Source organism: Rhamphochromis sp. 'chilingali' (assembly GCF_963969265.1).
Source record: "Rhamphochromis sp. 'chilingali' genome assembly, chromosome: 8".
NCBI lineage: Eukaryota > Metazoa > Chordata > Actinopteri > Cichliformes > Cichlidae > Rhamphochromis > Rhamphochromis sp. 'chilingali'.
In genome coordinates, this window is record NC_137935.1 from 36,290,742 (window position 1) to 36,306,693 (window position 15,952).

General features: G+C 44.6%; 1 protein-coding gene across 8 annotated transcripts in view; it reads left to right on the top strand.

The window, feature by feature from the left end:
• fat3a (FAT atypical cadherin 3a) overlaps nt 1-15,952 on the top strand; it is a 179,958-nt gene that overhangs the window by 123,122 nt on the left and 40,884 nt on the right. For 6 of the 8 annotated variants that reach the window (XM_080888385.1, XM_080888388.1, XM_080888390.1 and 3 more), the window contains 5 exons: nt 1,322-1,518; nt 1,657-1,810; nt 1,950-2,183; nt 3,472-3,861; nt 11,827-12,041. In XM_080888385.1, the coding sequence (XP_080744511.1) occupies nt 1,322-1,518; nt 1,657-1,810; nt 1,950-2,183; nt 3,472-3,861; nt 11,827-12,041 (1,190 nt within the window). Of the gene's footprint in view, nt 1-1,321; nt 1,519-1,656; nt 1,811-1,949; nt 2,184-3,471; nt 3,890-11,826; nt 12,042-15,952 lie in introns of those variants that run through there. The other 2 variants (XM_080888392.1, XR_013972387.1) reach the window with 2 other exon arrangements.

The window sequence follows — 15,952 nt, forward strand, 5'->3', positions numbered from 1 at the left end:
CTGTTAGTTTTATCTCTCTCCAAACAATATTGACCGAACCAGCAGCAAAAGAAGATCCAAACTACGCTTCACATAAACATCATCATGAATTCACTCTGACTTTTGCTGACTTTTCAGGATAAAAATCACACTTCATGCACAGCTCTCTCTCTCTCTCTTTTCTGCATTATTCGCTTGCTTGTTACGCACAAGTCTACCGTTGTTTACAGCGCTGTCGGCCGGCGTTTTTTTTCCCCTTTTACTTACTTCCGAAAAGTAAACCTAATTTCTGATTGAACAAATTTAAACTTTTTAAAATTAAGCAAAATGCAAAACGCTCAGCCGTGTCTCTAATAAAACCGCTGTAACTTCAGAGGTAATGTTCATGTGTTGATTAATGGTTTTCTTTCGTTTTTGATGTACTGCAGATTATTTTTATAAAATCTCAGGCCAGGAAAATCACCTTCATGTTTTTCTGTGTTTTATCTTCAGCTACTTTGACACAAAGGCCTCTGCTGTGATGCTCACACCTTTGATAAAGTCTTGCGTGTGTCAGCTTCCTTTTAATAGATACAAAAATATGTAAATGTACTGATCTGAATTATTTCTGACTGTCAAAATTTCCCAGATTCAAATCGAATTGAATCTAATTAAATCGAATCGTGGATCGAATCGATTCGGGACCTTGTGAATCGGAATTGAATCGATTCTAGAAATCAGTGACGATACCCAGCCCTATTCCACAGGTTTATTTGGCAAACTGATTTTTATTTTACTCTCACATATGTATATACTTCTGTGACTGTACACTTTCCAGTGGGCTCCAGCCCACTGTTCTCCACTCCAAACCTCACATACCTCTTCTGGGCCTCAGCAGCTACTGAAATAGGGAAGGCATGGTTAGCATGATGGATCTCAGCTGTGCCAGGCAGCCTTCCACATCACTGTCCCCTGAACCCACTGCTCTGCCCCTCCCCTGTAGCTGAGCCACAAAACACACCCTGCCACAGCAACATGCTCATTATTTTGCACAGAAATGACAAATTACTGTATGGATAACACTAATGACAATTTTTAAAAATTTATTTAATTGACTTTACTCTGTGTCAAAACATTTCAAATGAAATTAAGAATGGTGATGTTTATGCCCATTTTGAACTTTAAATATAGTTTAAAATTTGAACTTGACTTAGAATATACAGGTTTTGACTTTGAACTTTGCCTTCAGCCACAGTGAAAACTAAAAATGACCTTACTGCACTTCAGATTTTACAAATGGATTCACAGCCATACTTAACTAATTTCTTGACTGATCCTGTATTTAATTGTGTGTGCCGCCCAGGTGGGAACTATCGTGGTGTATTTGCCCTGGGTCTGGTCCAGGGTGAGTGGAAGATGTATGTAAAGGGCCCACTCGACAGGGAAGAATGCAACCTATACAACATCAACGTCACAGCTAGTGATGGATTGTTTGTTTCCCAAGCAACAGTAGAAGTGACAGTGGTAGACACCAATGACAACAGCCCAATCTGTGACAAGGTGAGAAATAAAGTTGTGTATTGTTTTGTTTTGTTTTTCTACGTAACTGATTTGGCATAACTAGTTGTGTGTGTGTGTGTGTGTGTGTGTGTGTGTGTGTGTGTGTGTGTGTGTGTGTGTGTGTGTGTGTGACTGCAGGTTATGTATACTGCCTACATTCCAGAGGACCTCCCAGTCACTAGTGTTTTGTTGAGGGTTGGAGCTACAGATGCTGATATGGGTATCAGTGCTTGGATTCAGTACTCTCTACATGGTCCTGGATCCCAAGACTTCACTATTGACCCAGACAGTGGTATGGATGCAGACCTACTTTAAATACACACTTTTTCTCTGAATTAGCATGAATCGCAACTTAATCATACACAAGCCAAATGTCATCCCCCCGTTTGGCTCCATCACAATGTTTCATATCTTGTTTTAAACCTGTCCAGGTGAGATCAAGTCATCTGTGCCTCTGGACCATGAGATGACACCTAGTTATCAACTGGTTGCCCAGGCTACTGATGGTGGTGGGCGGTGGTGCCATGCTGTGGTGTATCTGACAGTAACTGATGTGAATGACAATCCACCTATTTTCACCCAGTCTCGGTACACCACCAGCGTCTATGAAGACACAGTCACCAAAGCCCTACTTACACGTATCCAGGCCATAGACCCTGATGAAGGTGATACACTAGGCAACTGTTTATATTATCACTACTACAAGTACTGCTTCCATTGCTAATCTGCATCACAAGAAACCAATTACTCAAGGTGCAACTAATTGAGCCACATCAAAAAAAATTAGCAGTATTTAATATAAATGAGGTACACAACATACCTAATTGAAATTTGGCTCTTTCTGAAGTGCTCAAACTTTCCAGCACTCCTTTTGGATCACTCCCCGGAATTCTCACAAAAACACAAAAAATGTCATTAAGCATGATGCACATCATGCTTGCGACCTGATGTCTGGGTTTGAACCACGAGGAAGAGTTTGGTCATGCTGAAAATGAAAGTTGGATTAGATTGACACAGAGGTCCTTGCTTGTGGACTGTTATGAACTTCCTTTCATGAAGCAGTGTGAAAATAGCATGAGTGCTGGAAGGCACAAATCATTTCACAAGGAGACAACCTTTAAGGAAAAAACATTCTGAAATATTTTTTTCAGCAGGGCTGCACATAAGTGGTCCTCAGGTGCACATTCGCTGTCAAAATAAAAGACTCGCACCAGATAAGAAGTTGGAACGCGCGTTTGTGTACATAAGATGTTCTGGAGGAGGACAGACATTTGTTCAGAAGTCTTAAAGCTGTCGAAGAAGCAAGCTCCACAAGCAATTACTTTGGTGTTCCTCCACCGCAAAAGAAGCGCGTATTCCCGGAAATTCCGAGAAATTCTGTAAGCAAAGTAATTGCTTACATCTTTAAAATATCGACATCTTTAAGAGTTCTGAACAAATGTCTATCCTCCTCCAGAACATCTTATTTACGCAAATCCACGTTCCAGCTTCTTGTCTGGTGCGCATCTTTTATTTTGACAGCAAATGTGTACCTGCGGACCACTTATGTGCAGCCCTGTTTATCAGACATTTCCAGACATGTTAATTCAAAACCTGCATGAAGTGAAAGAAGCTAATGCAAAATCAAACAGTTCTTTTAGAGAAAAATAGTAACAGGGAAATGTTAATATAAAAGCTTACCTAATATACTGTAGTACTAAAAAGAAGTTAAACTAATTGTATACAAATTTTGAAGTGCTTAAAATATTCAGTCTAATAGTTAATAGAGTTTTATAGAGGTTTTATGTCAGGCCACTAGTAAAAAAAAATTTTATAACTGGGTATAAATCTCATATCGTCTCCTACAAAAGATAACAACATTTGGTAAGAAGACAAATCCAAGCACTGGCAAACGTGTTGTTTTCAGTGTACTGAGGCCCAAAGCTTCACCCTTTTCTTTTGACATTGCTGTAGGTCCGGGGCGTATGGTGATCTATTCCCTGGCTGACTCTGCAGGAGGATTTTTCTCTATCGACAAATACTCAGGCATCGTGGTCCTGGAAAGAGTTCTCGACCGTGAAATCCAGCCATTTTATCAGATAACAGTTTGTGCATCTGATCAAGGCTCACCACTCCCACTCTACTCACTGGTCAATGTCACAATTACTGTCCTGGACATCAATGACAATCCACCTGTGTTTGAGCGACGTGATCAGTTGGCATCTGTGCCAGAAGATGTGGGAGTAGGTACTGAAGTTCTGAGAGTTTACGCTGCCAGCAAGGACATCGGGACTAATGCTGAGATTACTTACAGTATCCGATCAGGGAATGAGCACGGAAAGTTCCACATTCATCCACTCACTGGTGAGTGAGGGACACCCTCTCACTTTGTGTAGGTGTTACAGTATTAGTCTGTGCTTTTCATTGCTCTTACAGTTTCTAAGATGTTATATATCTGTATCTTTCTCTAACTTGATCTCTATCAGCTTTCACTATGCTATGTTGACTCACAACATTATCTGTTGTTCTTAGGGCCATTAAAAATCTCTCACAGATTTTCATCATAAGGTAGAATGTTCATGAGCATCAGTGAATATCAAGACTTGGCCATACAAATTGCCCATCAATATTGTAATTATAACAATAATAATAATAATGATAGTTTATTTGTACTGCACTTTTAAAAACCAGGGTTACAAAGTGCTTTTCAGAAACAATGAAAAAAGAACAATCAAAGGATAAAAATAAGAAATCAATTAAACTATTTATGCAGCACTCAAGTCTAATCTTAAAATCAGAATAAGATACAATTCTAATTTAATGTGGTTCCAGTTTTAGTGAGTAAAAAACAAAACATGTTATATATTTTAGGTTCTTCAAAATAGCCACCCCTTTGCTTTAATTACTGCTTTGCATACTCATGGCATTCTCTTGATAAGCTACATGAGGTAGTTACCTGAAATGGTTTTCCAACAATCTTGAGGACTTTCCAGAGATGCTGACAACTTGTTGGTCCTTTTGCCTTTACTTTGGAGTCCGTCATCCCAAACCATCTGGCTTAAAGCCCATCATCCCAAACCATTTGGTTTGGGATGATGGGGTTTACGTCAGGTGACTGTGAAGCCTAGCAGAGCACTCCATCACTCTCCTTGGTTAAACAGCCCTTACACAACCTGGAGATGTGTTTGGGGTTTGTCCTGTTGAAAAATAAATAATGGTCCAACTAGAGTTGGATGTCTCGAGACCACTTTTATGTGGTCTTGGTCTCGACGGACTTTGGTCTTGGTCTTCTTTTGGTCTCGACAGACTTTGGTCTTGGTCTTCTTTTGGTCTCGTATCCCTCGGTCTTGTCTTGGTCTCGTTGTCTCGGTCTTGCTTTCTCAGATCGACACAGTGCTCGGTAAAGTCCACAGGTGCGCATTCGCTGTCAAAATAAAAAACGTGCACAAGATAAGAAGTTGCAACGCGTTTTTGCGTACATAGGATTTTCTGGAGGAGGACAGACATTTGTTTAGAACTCTTAAAGATGTCGAAGAAGCTCCTTTAAGCAATTACTTTGGTGTTCCTCCACCTCCAAAGAAATGTCAGAAGGAGTCCGAACCACAAAAGAAGCGCATATTCTCGAAAAAGTGGTTGCAGGAGGTGAGCTGGCTTCAAACAAATGATGAACGCACAGAGATTTGGTGCAGAATGTGCCGTGAAAATCCCACTCTAGCGGACAAAAACAGTGCCTTTTATATGGACGCAAACGCATGTTTGCGTCCATGTAAAATCCATATTAAATTTAAAAACTGTACTTTTGAGTTAAAATATATATTTATAATTTTAATAAATGACAAATTAAAAAGGCATGAACATTTTTTTTTTGTATCGACAAAATATTGAACCGTGACACCAAAGTATCGAACCGAACCGTGAATTTTGTGTATCGTTGCACCCCTAATATATATATATATATATATATATATATATATATGCATTATTTGAGATAGAGAGAGAGACAGATAAACTTCAACTTTATTTGTTTTTAAAAAGCTTTAGATAATTCACTTATGAGTTGAGGTTAGGCAGGCCATTCCCATTCCACAACTGAGGAGCTCTAATGGCAAATTGGTTTACGTGTTAGGTGGCAACAGTTAGCAGGTTTCTGCCTTCGGATCTAAGACTGTACACTGGTTGATACAGGAGTGGTTGGAGCTGCAGTTTCTCTATCAAAGTTTGATAGTTTATTGTATAAAATATTGCAATAGGTTAAGTAGTACAAAAATAGAGCATTCATCTATATTAGTAGTTCATTTGTAAACCTCATAAGTACATTCTCAGTACTATGATAATGTCTAAAGCATGACTGAAATTCAGAATTTCAGAGATGTTGTTCTGACATAATACTTCAGGAAAATGAGGACAGAGCATCTTCCCCAAGAGTTTTGCTATAAGTAAGTGGTCTGTAATTAATTTAGTCACAAGAAAGGCCATAATTTTGGACGAGTCCTGTTGCTTCCTATTTATTCCTATCTTTCTATTCCCTCCCACTCTGTTGATCTGCTATACAGTACACTGTACAGGAGCAGCACTTCTAGTAAATGTTCTAGCTGAATATTTACTTAACTTTCTCTCTCCTCTAACCAATGCTCTTAAAAAAATTCCACCAGCTGTTTCCAGCGGACTCTCCAGCACCCTGGCATAGACTTTCCCAGGGAGGCTGAGGAGTGTGATTCCCCTGTAGTTGGAACACACCCTCTGGTCCCCTTTCTTAAAGATGGGGACCACCACCCCGGTCTGCCAGTCCAGTAGTACAGCCCCTGATCTCCATGCAACAATATAGAGACATGTCAACCAAGACAGTCCTACAACATCCAGAGCCTTCAGGAACTCGGGGTGGACCTCGTCCACCCCAGGGGCTCTGCCACCAAGGAGTTGTTTAACTGCCTCAGTGACCTCGCCCCCAGAGATTGGCGGGTCATCCCCTTCATCCCAAGACTCTACTTCCACCACGGAAGACGTGCCAGTGGGATTGAGGAGGTCCTCGAAGTATTCCTTCCACCGCCTGACATTTTTCTCAGTCGAAGTCAGCAGCACTCCATCCACACAATACACAGTGCAGGTAGAGCACCGCTTTCCCCTCTTGAGTCGCCTGACAGTTTGCCAGAATTTCTTCGAGGCAGTCCGAAAGTCTTTCTCCATGGCCTCTCCAAACTCCTCCCACACCCAAGTTTTTGCTTCAGCCACCGACCGCGCCGCATTCCGCTTGGCCTGTCGGTACCTATCAGCTGCCTCAGGACTCCTTCCTCAACTTGGAGGCTCCCCTTACCTCTGGTGTCCACCATTTGGTTCGGGGAATATCACCATGACAGGCACCAACTACCTTGTGGCCGCAGCTCAGTGCAGCAGCTTCGGCAATGGAGATGCTGAACATGGTCCATTCGGACTCCATGTCCCCAGTCTCCCTCGGAATGCTGTTGAAGCTCTGCCAGAGGTGTGAGTTGAAGATCTTGCGGACCGGAGCCTCTGCTAGGCGTTCCCAGCACACCCTCACTTTACATTTAGGCACACCAGGTCTGTCCTGTGCTGTGTCCTGTGTCCTGATCCAACTCACCACCAGGTGGTGATCAGTTGACAGCTCAGCCCATCTCTTTACCCAGTTGTCTAAAGCATATGGCCTCAGGTCTGGTGATACGATTACAAAATTGATCATTGACCTGTGGCCTAGAGTGTCCTGGTGCCACGTACACTTATGGACACTCTTATGTTCGAACATGGTGTTTGTTATGGCCAAACTGTGGTTTGCACAGAAGTCCAATAACAAAACACTGCTCTGGTTCAGATCCGGGAGGCCGTTCCTCCCAATCACACCCTTCCAGATCTTGCTGTCATTGCCCACATGAGCATTGAAGTCTCCCAGTAGGACAACGGAGTCCCTATGAGGAGCACCCTCCAGTGCCCCACCCAGGGACTCCAAGAAGGCTGGGTACTCTGAACTGCCGCTTGGCGTATAAGCACAGACGACGGTCAGGACCCATTCCCTGACCCGAAGGCGAAGGGAACAAACCCTCTCATCCACTGGGAGAAACCCCAACATACCAGCAGTAAGCTGAGGGGATACAGAGATACCCACCCCGGCCCGCCGCCTCTCACCATGGGCAACTCCAGACTGAGACAGAGCCCAGCTTCTATCCAAGAGGCTGGTTCCAGAGCCCAGGCCATGCATTTAGGTGAGCCCGTATATATCTAGCCAGTACCTCTCAACCTCATGCACTAGCTCAGGCTCCTTCCCCATTCCATGTCCCAGTTGCCAGTCTTGGTAGCCAGGGTTCGGTCTGTCAGGACCTCCGCTCCTGGCCGCCGTCCGGCTCACATTGAACCCGACCCGACGGTGCCTCCTGCGGGTGGTGGGCCTGCAGGAAGATGGGCCCATGTCCCTTTTTTCGGCTGTGCCCGACCAGGCCCCATGGACCAAGTCCCGGCCACCAGACGCTTGCTCTCGGGCACCCTCCCTGGGCCTGGCTCCAGGGCGAGGCCCCGGTAACCCTATCCCGGGCAGGGTGAACTGTTCCTACGATGGTCTTTTCATAGGGGTCTTCTGAATCGCTCTTTGAGTTGTCATAGCAGCAAATATACAACAAACAACAAGCACTCATATAAAATGAGTTATAATGGATAAAGACTAAGATAAATGGATAAATATTGAGATATAGGTATAACTATGAATATAAAAGGACAACTATTTGTGCAACTATGTAGTGGTATTAAAAAGTGACACGGTGCATTAAAGTTTGATTAATTCTGTTCCACATGTGTGGGTCTGACCCAAGTGGAAGAATTACAGAGTCTGATAACAGCAGGAAGGAATGATCTCCTGTAACGTTCCATCAGACAGCAAGGTTGAAGGAACCTATTGCTGAAACTGCTCTTCAAGTCGTCCAGTGTGTTATGGATGGGGTGGGTTTCATTGTCCATGATTGCCAGCAGTCTTGTCAGCATTCTGTTACTGATCACCTCCTCCAGGGTGGCGAGCTTTATGCCAACAAGAGACTCGGCCTTCCTGATGAGTTTGTTCAGTCTGTTTGTATCCTTTGCTTTGATTCCTGCACCCCAGCATTTTTGAAATATCCTCATTAAAAAGAAAAGCAAAAGTAAAAAAAAAGGTTCCATCCATCCATCCATCTTCATCCGCTTTATCCGAGGCCGGGTCACGGGGCAGCAGCCTAAGCAAAGAGGCCCAGACCTCCCTTTCCCCAGCCACCTCCTCCAGCTTATCCGGGGGAACACCAAGGCGTTCCCAGGCCAGCCGAGAGATATAATCTCTCCAGCGTGTCCTGGGTCTGCCCCGGGGCCTCCTCCCGGTGGGACATGCCTGGAACACCTCACCCAGGAGGCGCCCAGGGGGCATCCTTGTCAGATGCCCGAACCACCTCAGCTGGCTCCTTTCGATGTGGAGCAGCAGCGGCTCTACTCTGAGCCCCTCCCAGATGGCCGAACTTCTCACCCTATCTCTAAGGGAGAGGCCAGCCACCCTTCGGAGGAAGCTCATTTCTGCCGCTTGTATCCGCGATCTCGTTCTTTCGGTCACTACCCACAGCTCGTGGCCATAGGTGAGGGTAGGGACGTAGATCGACCGGTAAATTGAGAGCCTCGCTTTTACACTCAGCTCCCTCTTCACCACGACGGACCGGTGCAGCGTCTGCATTACTGCAGTTGCAGCCCCAATCCGTCTGTCGATCTCCGGCTCCCTTCTCCCATCACTCGTGAACAAGACCCCGAGATACTTGAACTCCTCCACTTGGGGCAGGAACTCATCCCTGACCTGGAGTGGGCACTCCACCCTTTTCTGGCTGAGAACCATGGCCTCAGATTTGGAGGTGCTGATCCTCATTCCCGCTGCTTCACACTCGGCTGCGAACCGTTCCAGTGCGAGTTGGAGGCCCTCACCCGATGAAGCCAACAGAACCACATCATCCGCAAAAATCAGAGGTGAGATTCTGAGGCCACCAAAGCGAAAGCCCTCCGCCACTTGGCTGCGCCTAGAAATCCTGTCCATAAAAATTATGAACAGAACCGGAGACAAAGGGCAGCCCTGGCGGAGCCCATCACCCACCGGGAACGAGTCCAACTTATTGCCGGCAATGCGAACCAAGCTCTTGGTTAGGGATCGAATGGCCCGTAGCAATGGGCCAGACACCCCATACTCCCGCAACATCTCCCACAGGACACCCCGAGGGACACGGTCGAATGCCTTCTCCAAGTCCACAAAACACATGTAGACTGGTTGGGCAAACTCCCCTGCACCCTCAAGTATCCTCGAGAGGATAAAGAGCTGGTCCAGTGTTCCGCGCCCAGGACGAAAACCGCATTGTTCCTCCTGTATCCGAGGTTCGACTAGCGGACGAACTCTCCTTTCCAGCACCCTGGCATAGACTTTCCCAGGGAGGCTGAGGAGTGTGATCCCCCTGTAGTTGGAACACACCCTCCGGTCCCCCTTCTTAAAGATGGGGACCACCACCCCGGTCTGCCAGTCCACAGGTACTGCCCCTGATCTCCACGCAACATTGCAGAGGCGTGTCAACCAGGACAGCCCTACAACGTCCAGAGCCTTCAGGAACTCGGGGTGGACCTCATCAACACCAGGGGCTCTGCCACCAAGGAGTTGTTTAACTGCCTCAGTGATCTCGCCCCCGGAAATTGGCGGGTCATTCCCCTCATCCCCAGACTCTGCTTCCCCCTCGGAAGACGTGTCAGTGGGATTGAGGAGGTCCTCGAAGTATTCCTTCCACTGCCTGACAATTTTCTCAGTCAACGTCAGCAGCGCTCCGCCAGCACTATACACAGTGCAGGTAGAGCACCGCTTTCCGCTCCTGAGACGCGTGACGATTTGCCAGAATCTCTTCGAGGCAGTCCGAAAGTCTTTTTCCATGGCCTCTCCGAACTCCTCCCACACCCGAGTTTTTGCTTCAGCCACTGCCTGAGCCGCATTCCGCTTGGTCTGTTGATACCTGTCGGCTGCCTCCGGAGTCCCACAGGCTAACCAAGCCCGATAGGACCCCTTCTTCAGCCTGGTGGCTCCCTTCACCTCTGGTGTCCACCATTTGGTTCGGGGATTACCACCACGGCAGGCACCAACCACCTTGCGGCCGCAGCTAAATGCAGCAGCTTCGGCAATGGAGACACTGAACATGGTCCATTCGGACTCAATGTCCCCAGTCTCCCTCGGAATGCTGTTGAAGCTCTGCCGGAGGTGTGCGTTGAAGATATCGTGGACTGGGGCTTCTGCTAGACGTTCCCAGCACACCCTCACTACGCGTTTAGGTGCACCAGGTCTGTCCAGCGTCCTCCCCCGCCACCTGATCCAACTCACCACCAGGTGGTGATCAGTTGACAGCTCAGCCCCTCTCTTTACCCGAGTGTCCAGAACATATGGTTGCATATTTCAAATATTTTTTAATCTTCTTTATCTTCATCTTCTTTATCTTGTAATATTTTTCATTATCAATTCAATTATTTTTCCTTGCCATTGCCCTTGGTCTGGAGCTCCATTCAAGATCTTGGCTCATTGGGTGAGGATGATCATGAAAAATGTGGTTGATCTACCCAAAACTAAAGGAGGTGATTCGAGAATGACTTTATGTAAGCCACCGCTCCTCCATTTCGAAAGGAGCCAGTTGAGCTGGTTTGAGCATAAGAATGCCTCATTGACACCTGGTAGGTGGTGTGTTTCAGGCATGTCCTACTTAGGGTTACCCTAACCCAGGGCTTACTGGAGACAAATGATCTGTCAGCTGGCTTGGAAGTGACTTGATGTGGAAGTTGGAAGAGTTGGCCGGGGTAAGGGACTTCTATATTTAGACTGCTGCCCCCTGTGACCCAAACTTGGATACGTGGCAGAAAGGGATGGATAAAAAATACTTAATTATGGTACACATGTCCTTCTAGAATTTACCAAATGTTTAAATGCCTTCTATTTAAGGATTTTAAATAGAAGGCTGTATAAACTATATAATGATGGTAAGTATTTATAGCAACAATATGAGCTCAGAAAGTAGAGCAGGTGATCCAATCTCTATAAGGCATTTCCCAGCCTCTCACAATCCGCACAAGACCTCCAACTGGTCAGTGCATTTGGAGGTGTGTAAGAGTGATTCGTTATCGATTGTAGGTATAGAATAAAATAAATGAAGTGTTGTGTGAAAAGGCAAATTTCGCTTATTGCTTTAAGGAGTCAATATGATTAGTAAAGCAATTTATAATCTCCCAGTTTGTTAACATTTTGAAATTCCAACCCATTACAAATGTCTATAATTATCTTCTCTTCCCCTTTCCCTTTCTCTTATTCAGGTGCCATTTTAGTTGCCCAGCCTCTTGATTATGAGACCTGCAGAGATTACTTCCTGACAGTAGAGGCTCGTGATGGTGGCACGCCCTCTTTGAGTGCCGTTACTACTGTGAACATAGACCTAACAGATGTAAATGACAATCCACCCATGTTTAGCCGCAGTGTCTACACTGCAGTGGTGTCAGAGGATGCCACTGTTGGCGAGCCTATTGTTCAGGTACGTTTAAAGAATTAGTCAGGTTTTCGCTGCATGTATGTCTGAAGTAGTCGACTAGTCACTAATTGCAACTAGACTAATTTAATAGTTGACACGTCGTTTGAAGTTTTGTAAGATCCTGAAAGACACAGGAATAAGTAGTAGGATTGAAGAGTGTAATAACGCACTGAAACGGAAGATGGCAGCAATGCATGTACAAGGATGCAGGCTGCCAATGAACGCTAAAGAAGAAGAAGCAGTCTCTGGTATCGTAGCTGTGTCCAAATTTAGGGGCTGCATCCTTCGGAGGCTGCATTTGTAGGCCGATTACATTACAGCAGGGGTAGGCAACCTTTCTGATAACGAGTGCCACCTAAAATTTCCTCAAAAGTCAATGTGCCATATGATTGCATTAGCAATAAATTTAATAACGCTCTATATCAACAGTTACTATAAAGTTGTTCTATATAGTGTGTATTATATTTGTTCACATATGTTGGCAGCTATCAGCGAATAGTTATCAGCTATTTTGAAACAAAAAAAGGACACTTTTTATCCATAACAAGAACTCCATAACAGCAAATGAACTGTACAACAGAAAATCCAAATGCTATTTATGGTCTTCTCACAACTATGATAAGAAAAATAAACTGGGCCAATATGGCATGTTTGTTAATACAAGGATACACGTTAATGTGATATCAGGTCTCCCACTCAGAGACACAGGTCTCAGAGTATAGGCGCAAGTATAACTTGTCAGGTAGTGATGTCCAGCAGGTGAAAATGCAAGCTCCATGAACACGCACAGCTATGTTATTTGTCTCTCAGAAGCAGTTCATAACTTGCCTTCAACTCATTCATGTCACCTAAAAGTTAAACCTGTTTCTCCATCACAGCTCTGATGATTCAGTAAGGACATCTCCTGGTTTCATCTTCATGTTTCCCTCTCACCAGATAACCAAACCGATATCATGACCAGCAGCTTTACAGCTGTGGCTCCAGCAAACATCAGCTGATACTAGAAAGTAATATTAAATAAATTCTAACAACAGCTGATCAAGCTTAAACGTGCTGCCGTTGTTTAGCGCGACATCTGCTGGTTTCCTCTTTCTGGCGCAAAGTGGGAGATAAACAAACAAGAGAGACGGGACTTCCGACAGAAAAGACGATCAGTTGATCATTGATCAGTTTAATAATTGAAGTAGCAACAGGAGAGGAAGGGGGTGAGAATGAGAGAAGAAGAGGCAGCTGCAGCGTAAAGACGCCGAATAACTCCAGCTTTGTGTCTTTTTTATTGTAGCTGAAGTACGAGACAAACTGCATTCCTTTTCACCTCAATACGAAATATTTTCTCTGAATACGAGACGATTCCGTTTTTTAGGGGATGGTTGGCAACTCTAATAATTAACCTTATGAAGAAAATAAAGTTCACTATAACATCATAGCACCCACCCAGCCTGTATAGAAACGCCGTCATGCTAGCTAGCACCCAGTACGAAAAAGTCAGCATAATGAAAATAAACTACACCTAAACTTGGTTTATATCTGACCCAGATAGACTGCAGTTCATAACTTCTTACCTGAAGTTCAGTTCACCTGACACTCAGACGGCGTCCGCCTCGGGCCGCCTTGTACTTTCCCTCATCCACCTGCTGGCCTCCACCACTTGCTAATGTTACAGAATCTGTGAAAGCTCCGCGATAGCCACCACACGAAGTAACAAATAACGACCCTATCTAAATCCCAGTAACTATTAACGCATTCCTGATTTTGGCATAATAACTAGTTACCGTGCTCTTTACCACAATAAAAACGTACTTACTGTAACGCGTACTTAATATTCATGCTAGCATACTCTTCTTCTTGTGCTGAGACTACCGTCTTTGTACTCCCAGACATACTGTTTAAAAGAGAAGTTGTCAAATCAAGTATTTATTTGAATTTTAGGGGGAAATTCTGCTCTACTATCAGGAGTTCAGGTTTAGTCAGCCATCTCGCTCTAATGCCGACTGGAAGCCACAAAGCAGCTGTTCAAACGTCATCAGCCAGAAAACTGCCCTTTTGAGACGTTCCCACTCTGAATAGTGAGAGATGAGCTTGTTTAGTGGATTTTAATGCACTTCTGTAACATCCATACTCATTACCTGTTTGATTTTTTCTGTATTTATCTAATGATTTTGACATTTTGACATTCTGTGAAAGGACGCTGTTTTTCACAGTATAGAATATCGTATAGTATATACTGTATATACACATATACAGTATATACATGGCTTTTGGAAGCCACTACTAGTATGAAAAGAGGAGTTTTTGCTAATTTAAGGTGGCTTTTCATTTGCACCTTGTGATACACTGCAAATCTGCTTCCCTTTGGCTAGGGTGCTCTGTTCATTCTCACATTTACATATGATTTTGCTTCATCAGCATCCTTAATGGTGCCAAACAAAGGATCTGCAGCTGTTTTCGCTTGTCTGTTTATGAATCTGATCAGATCTGTACACTTTACTCTCCTTCTACTTGTTTCTTGAATGTCAAAGGCAGAACTGCACATTTCTCTCATTTTATATGGCAGCTTCGACACAATAACTCTGAGATTAGTGGAGTTCTCAATCTTTTGTAGGTGACTGATGTCTTGTTACAACCACTGAGAAACAGGGAATAGCTACGAAGAGCCTTTCCATCATCTGGTTTAATGTGTGGCTAGTTGAATGCTTGGTTCATGTTGGCAGTTGCACTTCTCATTTCTTTACTATAATGATTAAACAGCAAACTTCTGGCCTCACTGTAGGCTTCCTGAGGATTTATGTGCTGGCAACTTCTTACCAAATCTCTGGGTTTAACTCCAATAAACTGTTCAAGGTAATGCAAACTGTCACTGCCCTGGACACCTTGATAGGAGTCACTGAGGTGGCTTGAAGCTGGAGGGTACCACTCCTGACTCCAGCGAACAGTTGATGTCAACTGTAAGAGGGCACAGAGCAGGTAGACATGCTCTGACCAATGTTGTCTGCATGGGGTCCAGGGTGCATGTGGAGGATGTGGACTGAAAGACCCACTTGGTGACCTGGGAATAATTCACAGACGAAAAAGAGGAGAAGTAGCATGGAGTTAGATGTGCTACGGGGAATGCCGTCCTGAAATTGATGTGCAGGTGCCAGAAGCTATTGATGAATGGAGTTAATTTTTCTTGGAAAAAGTCCAAAAACTTATTGCAGAGGTCAGTGGCACCTGAAAAGAGAGGTGGATTAATGGGGTGAAGTAGTTGGTTGATGGTGGAGAACACCAATCTGGGATGATTTTGCTGTTGGTGAGTGAGGGAAGAGTAATAAGGAGTCTTGGCCTGAGAGAGCTGCTTAATAGGACCTCACATGGTCTTTATATGCCTCAAGGTGGACAGTGAGATCAGACCTTTTGTAGAGCCTCTCAAGTCGGTGGCCAGTGGTCTTTAGGTCACAGAGATGCGAGGTGAACCACGAGGCAGGGAAGGTAAAAGAGGCGGCCCGAGTTTTATGGGGGACAAGACAGTTGAGGCTGCTAGATATGGCCGCATTATAATGGTTAACAAGTGTGTCAACCATGTTGATGGGTGGGTCTGAAGCCAAGTGGTTTACGATCAGATTGTTCAGGGCCAATGTACTGACAGCCTTAAACTTCCTGTATGGTATGCAATGGTACATTAAGTGCGCAGCCTAGGTACAGGAACAATAACAGAAAAGTACACACCAAGATAGTCAGAAACAGCAAGGTTCAAGCACTTCAGATTGGAAGTGGTAGTGTCGGAGGAGATAACTAGATCCAGCGTGTGACAACAACAACAACAACAATAGCAACAAACTTTATTTATATAGCACATTTAAAAACCAGTGGTGTACGAAAGTGCTTAACAAGAGGGTAAGATGAAGTAACAGGGAAGGATGAAAGCTATGGCAAAG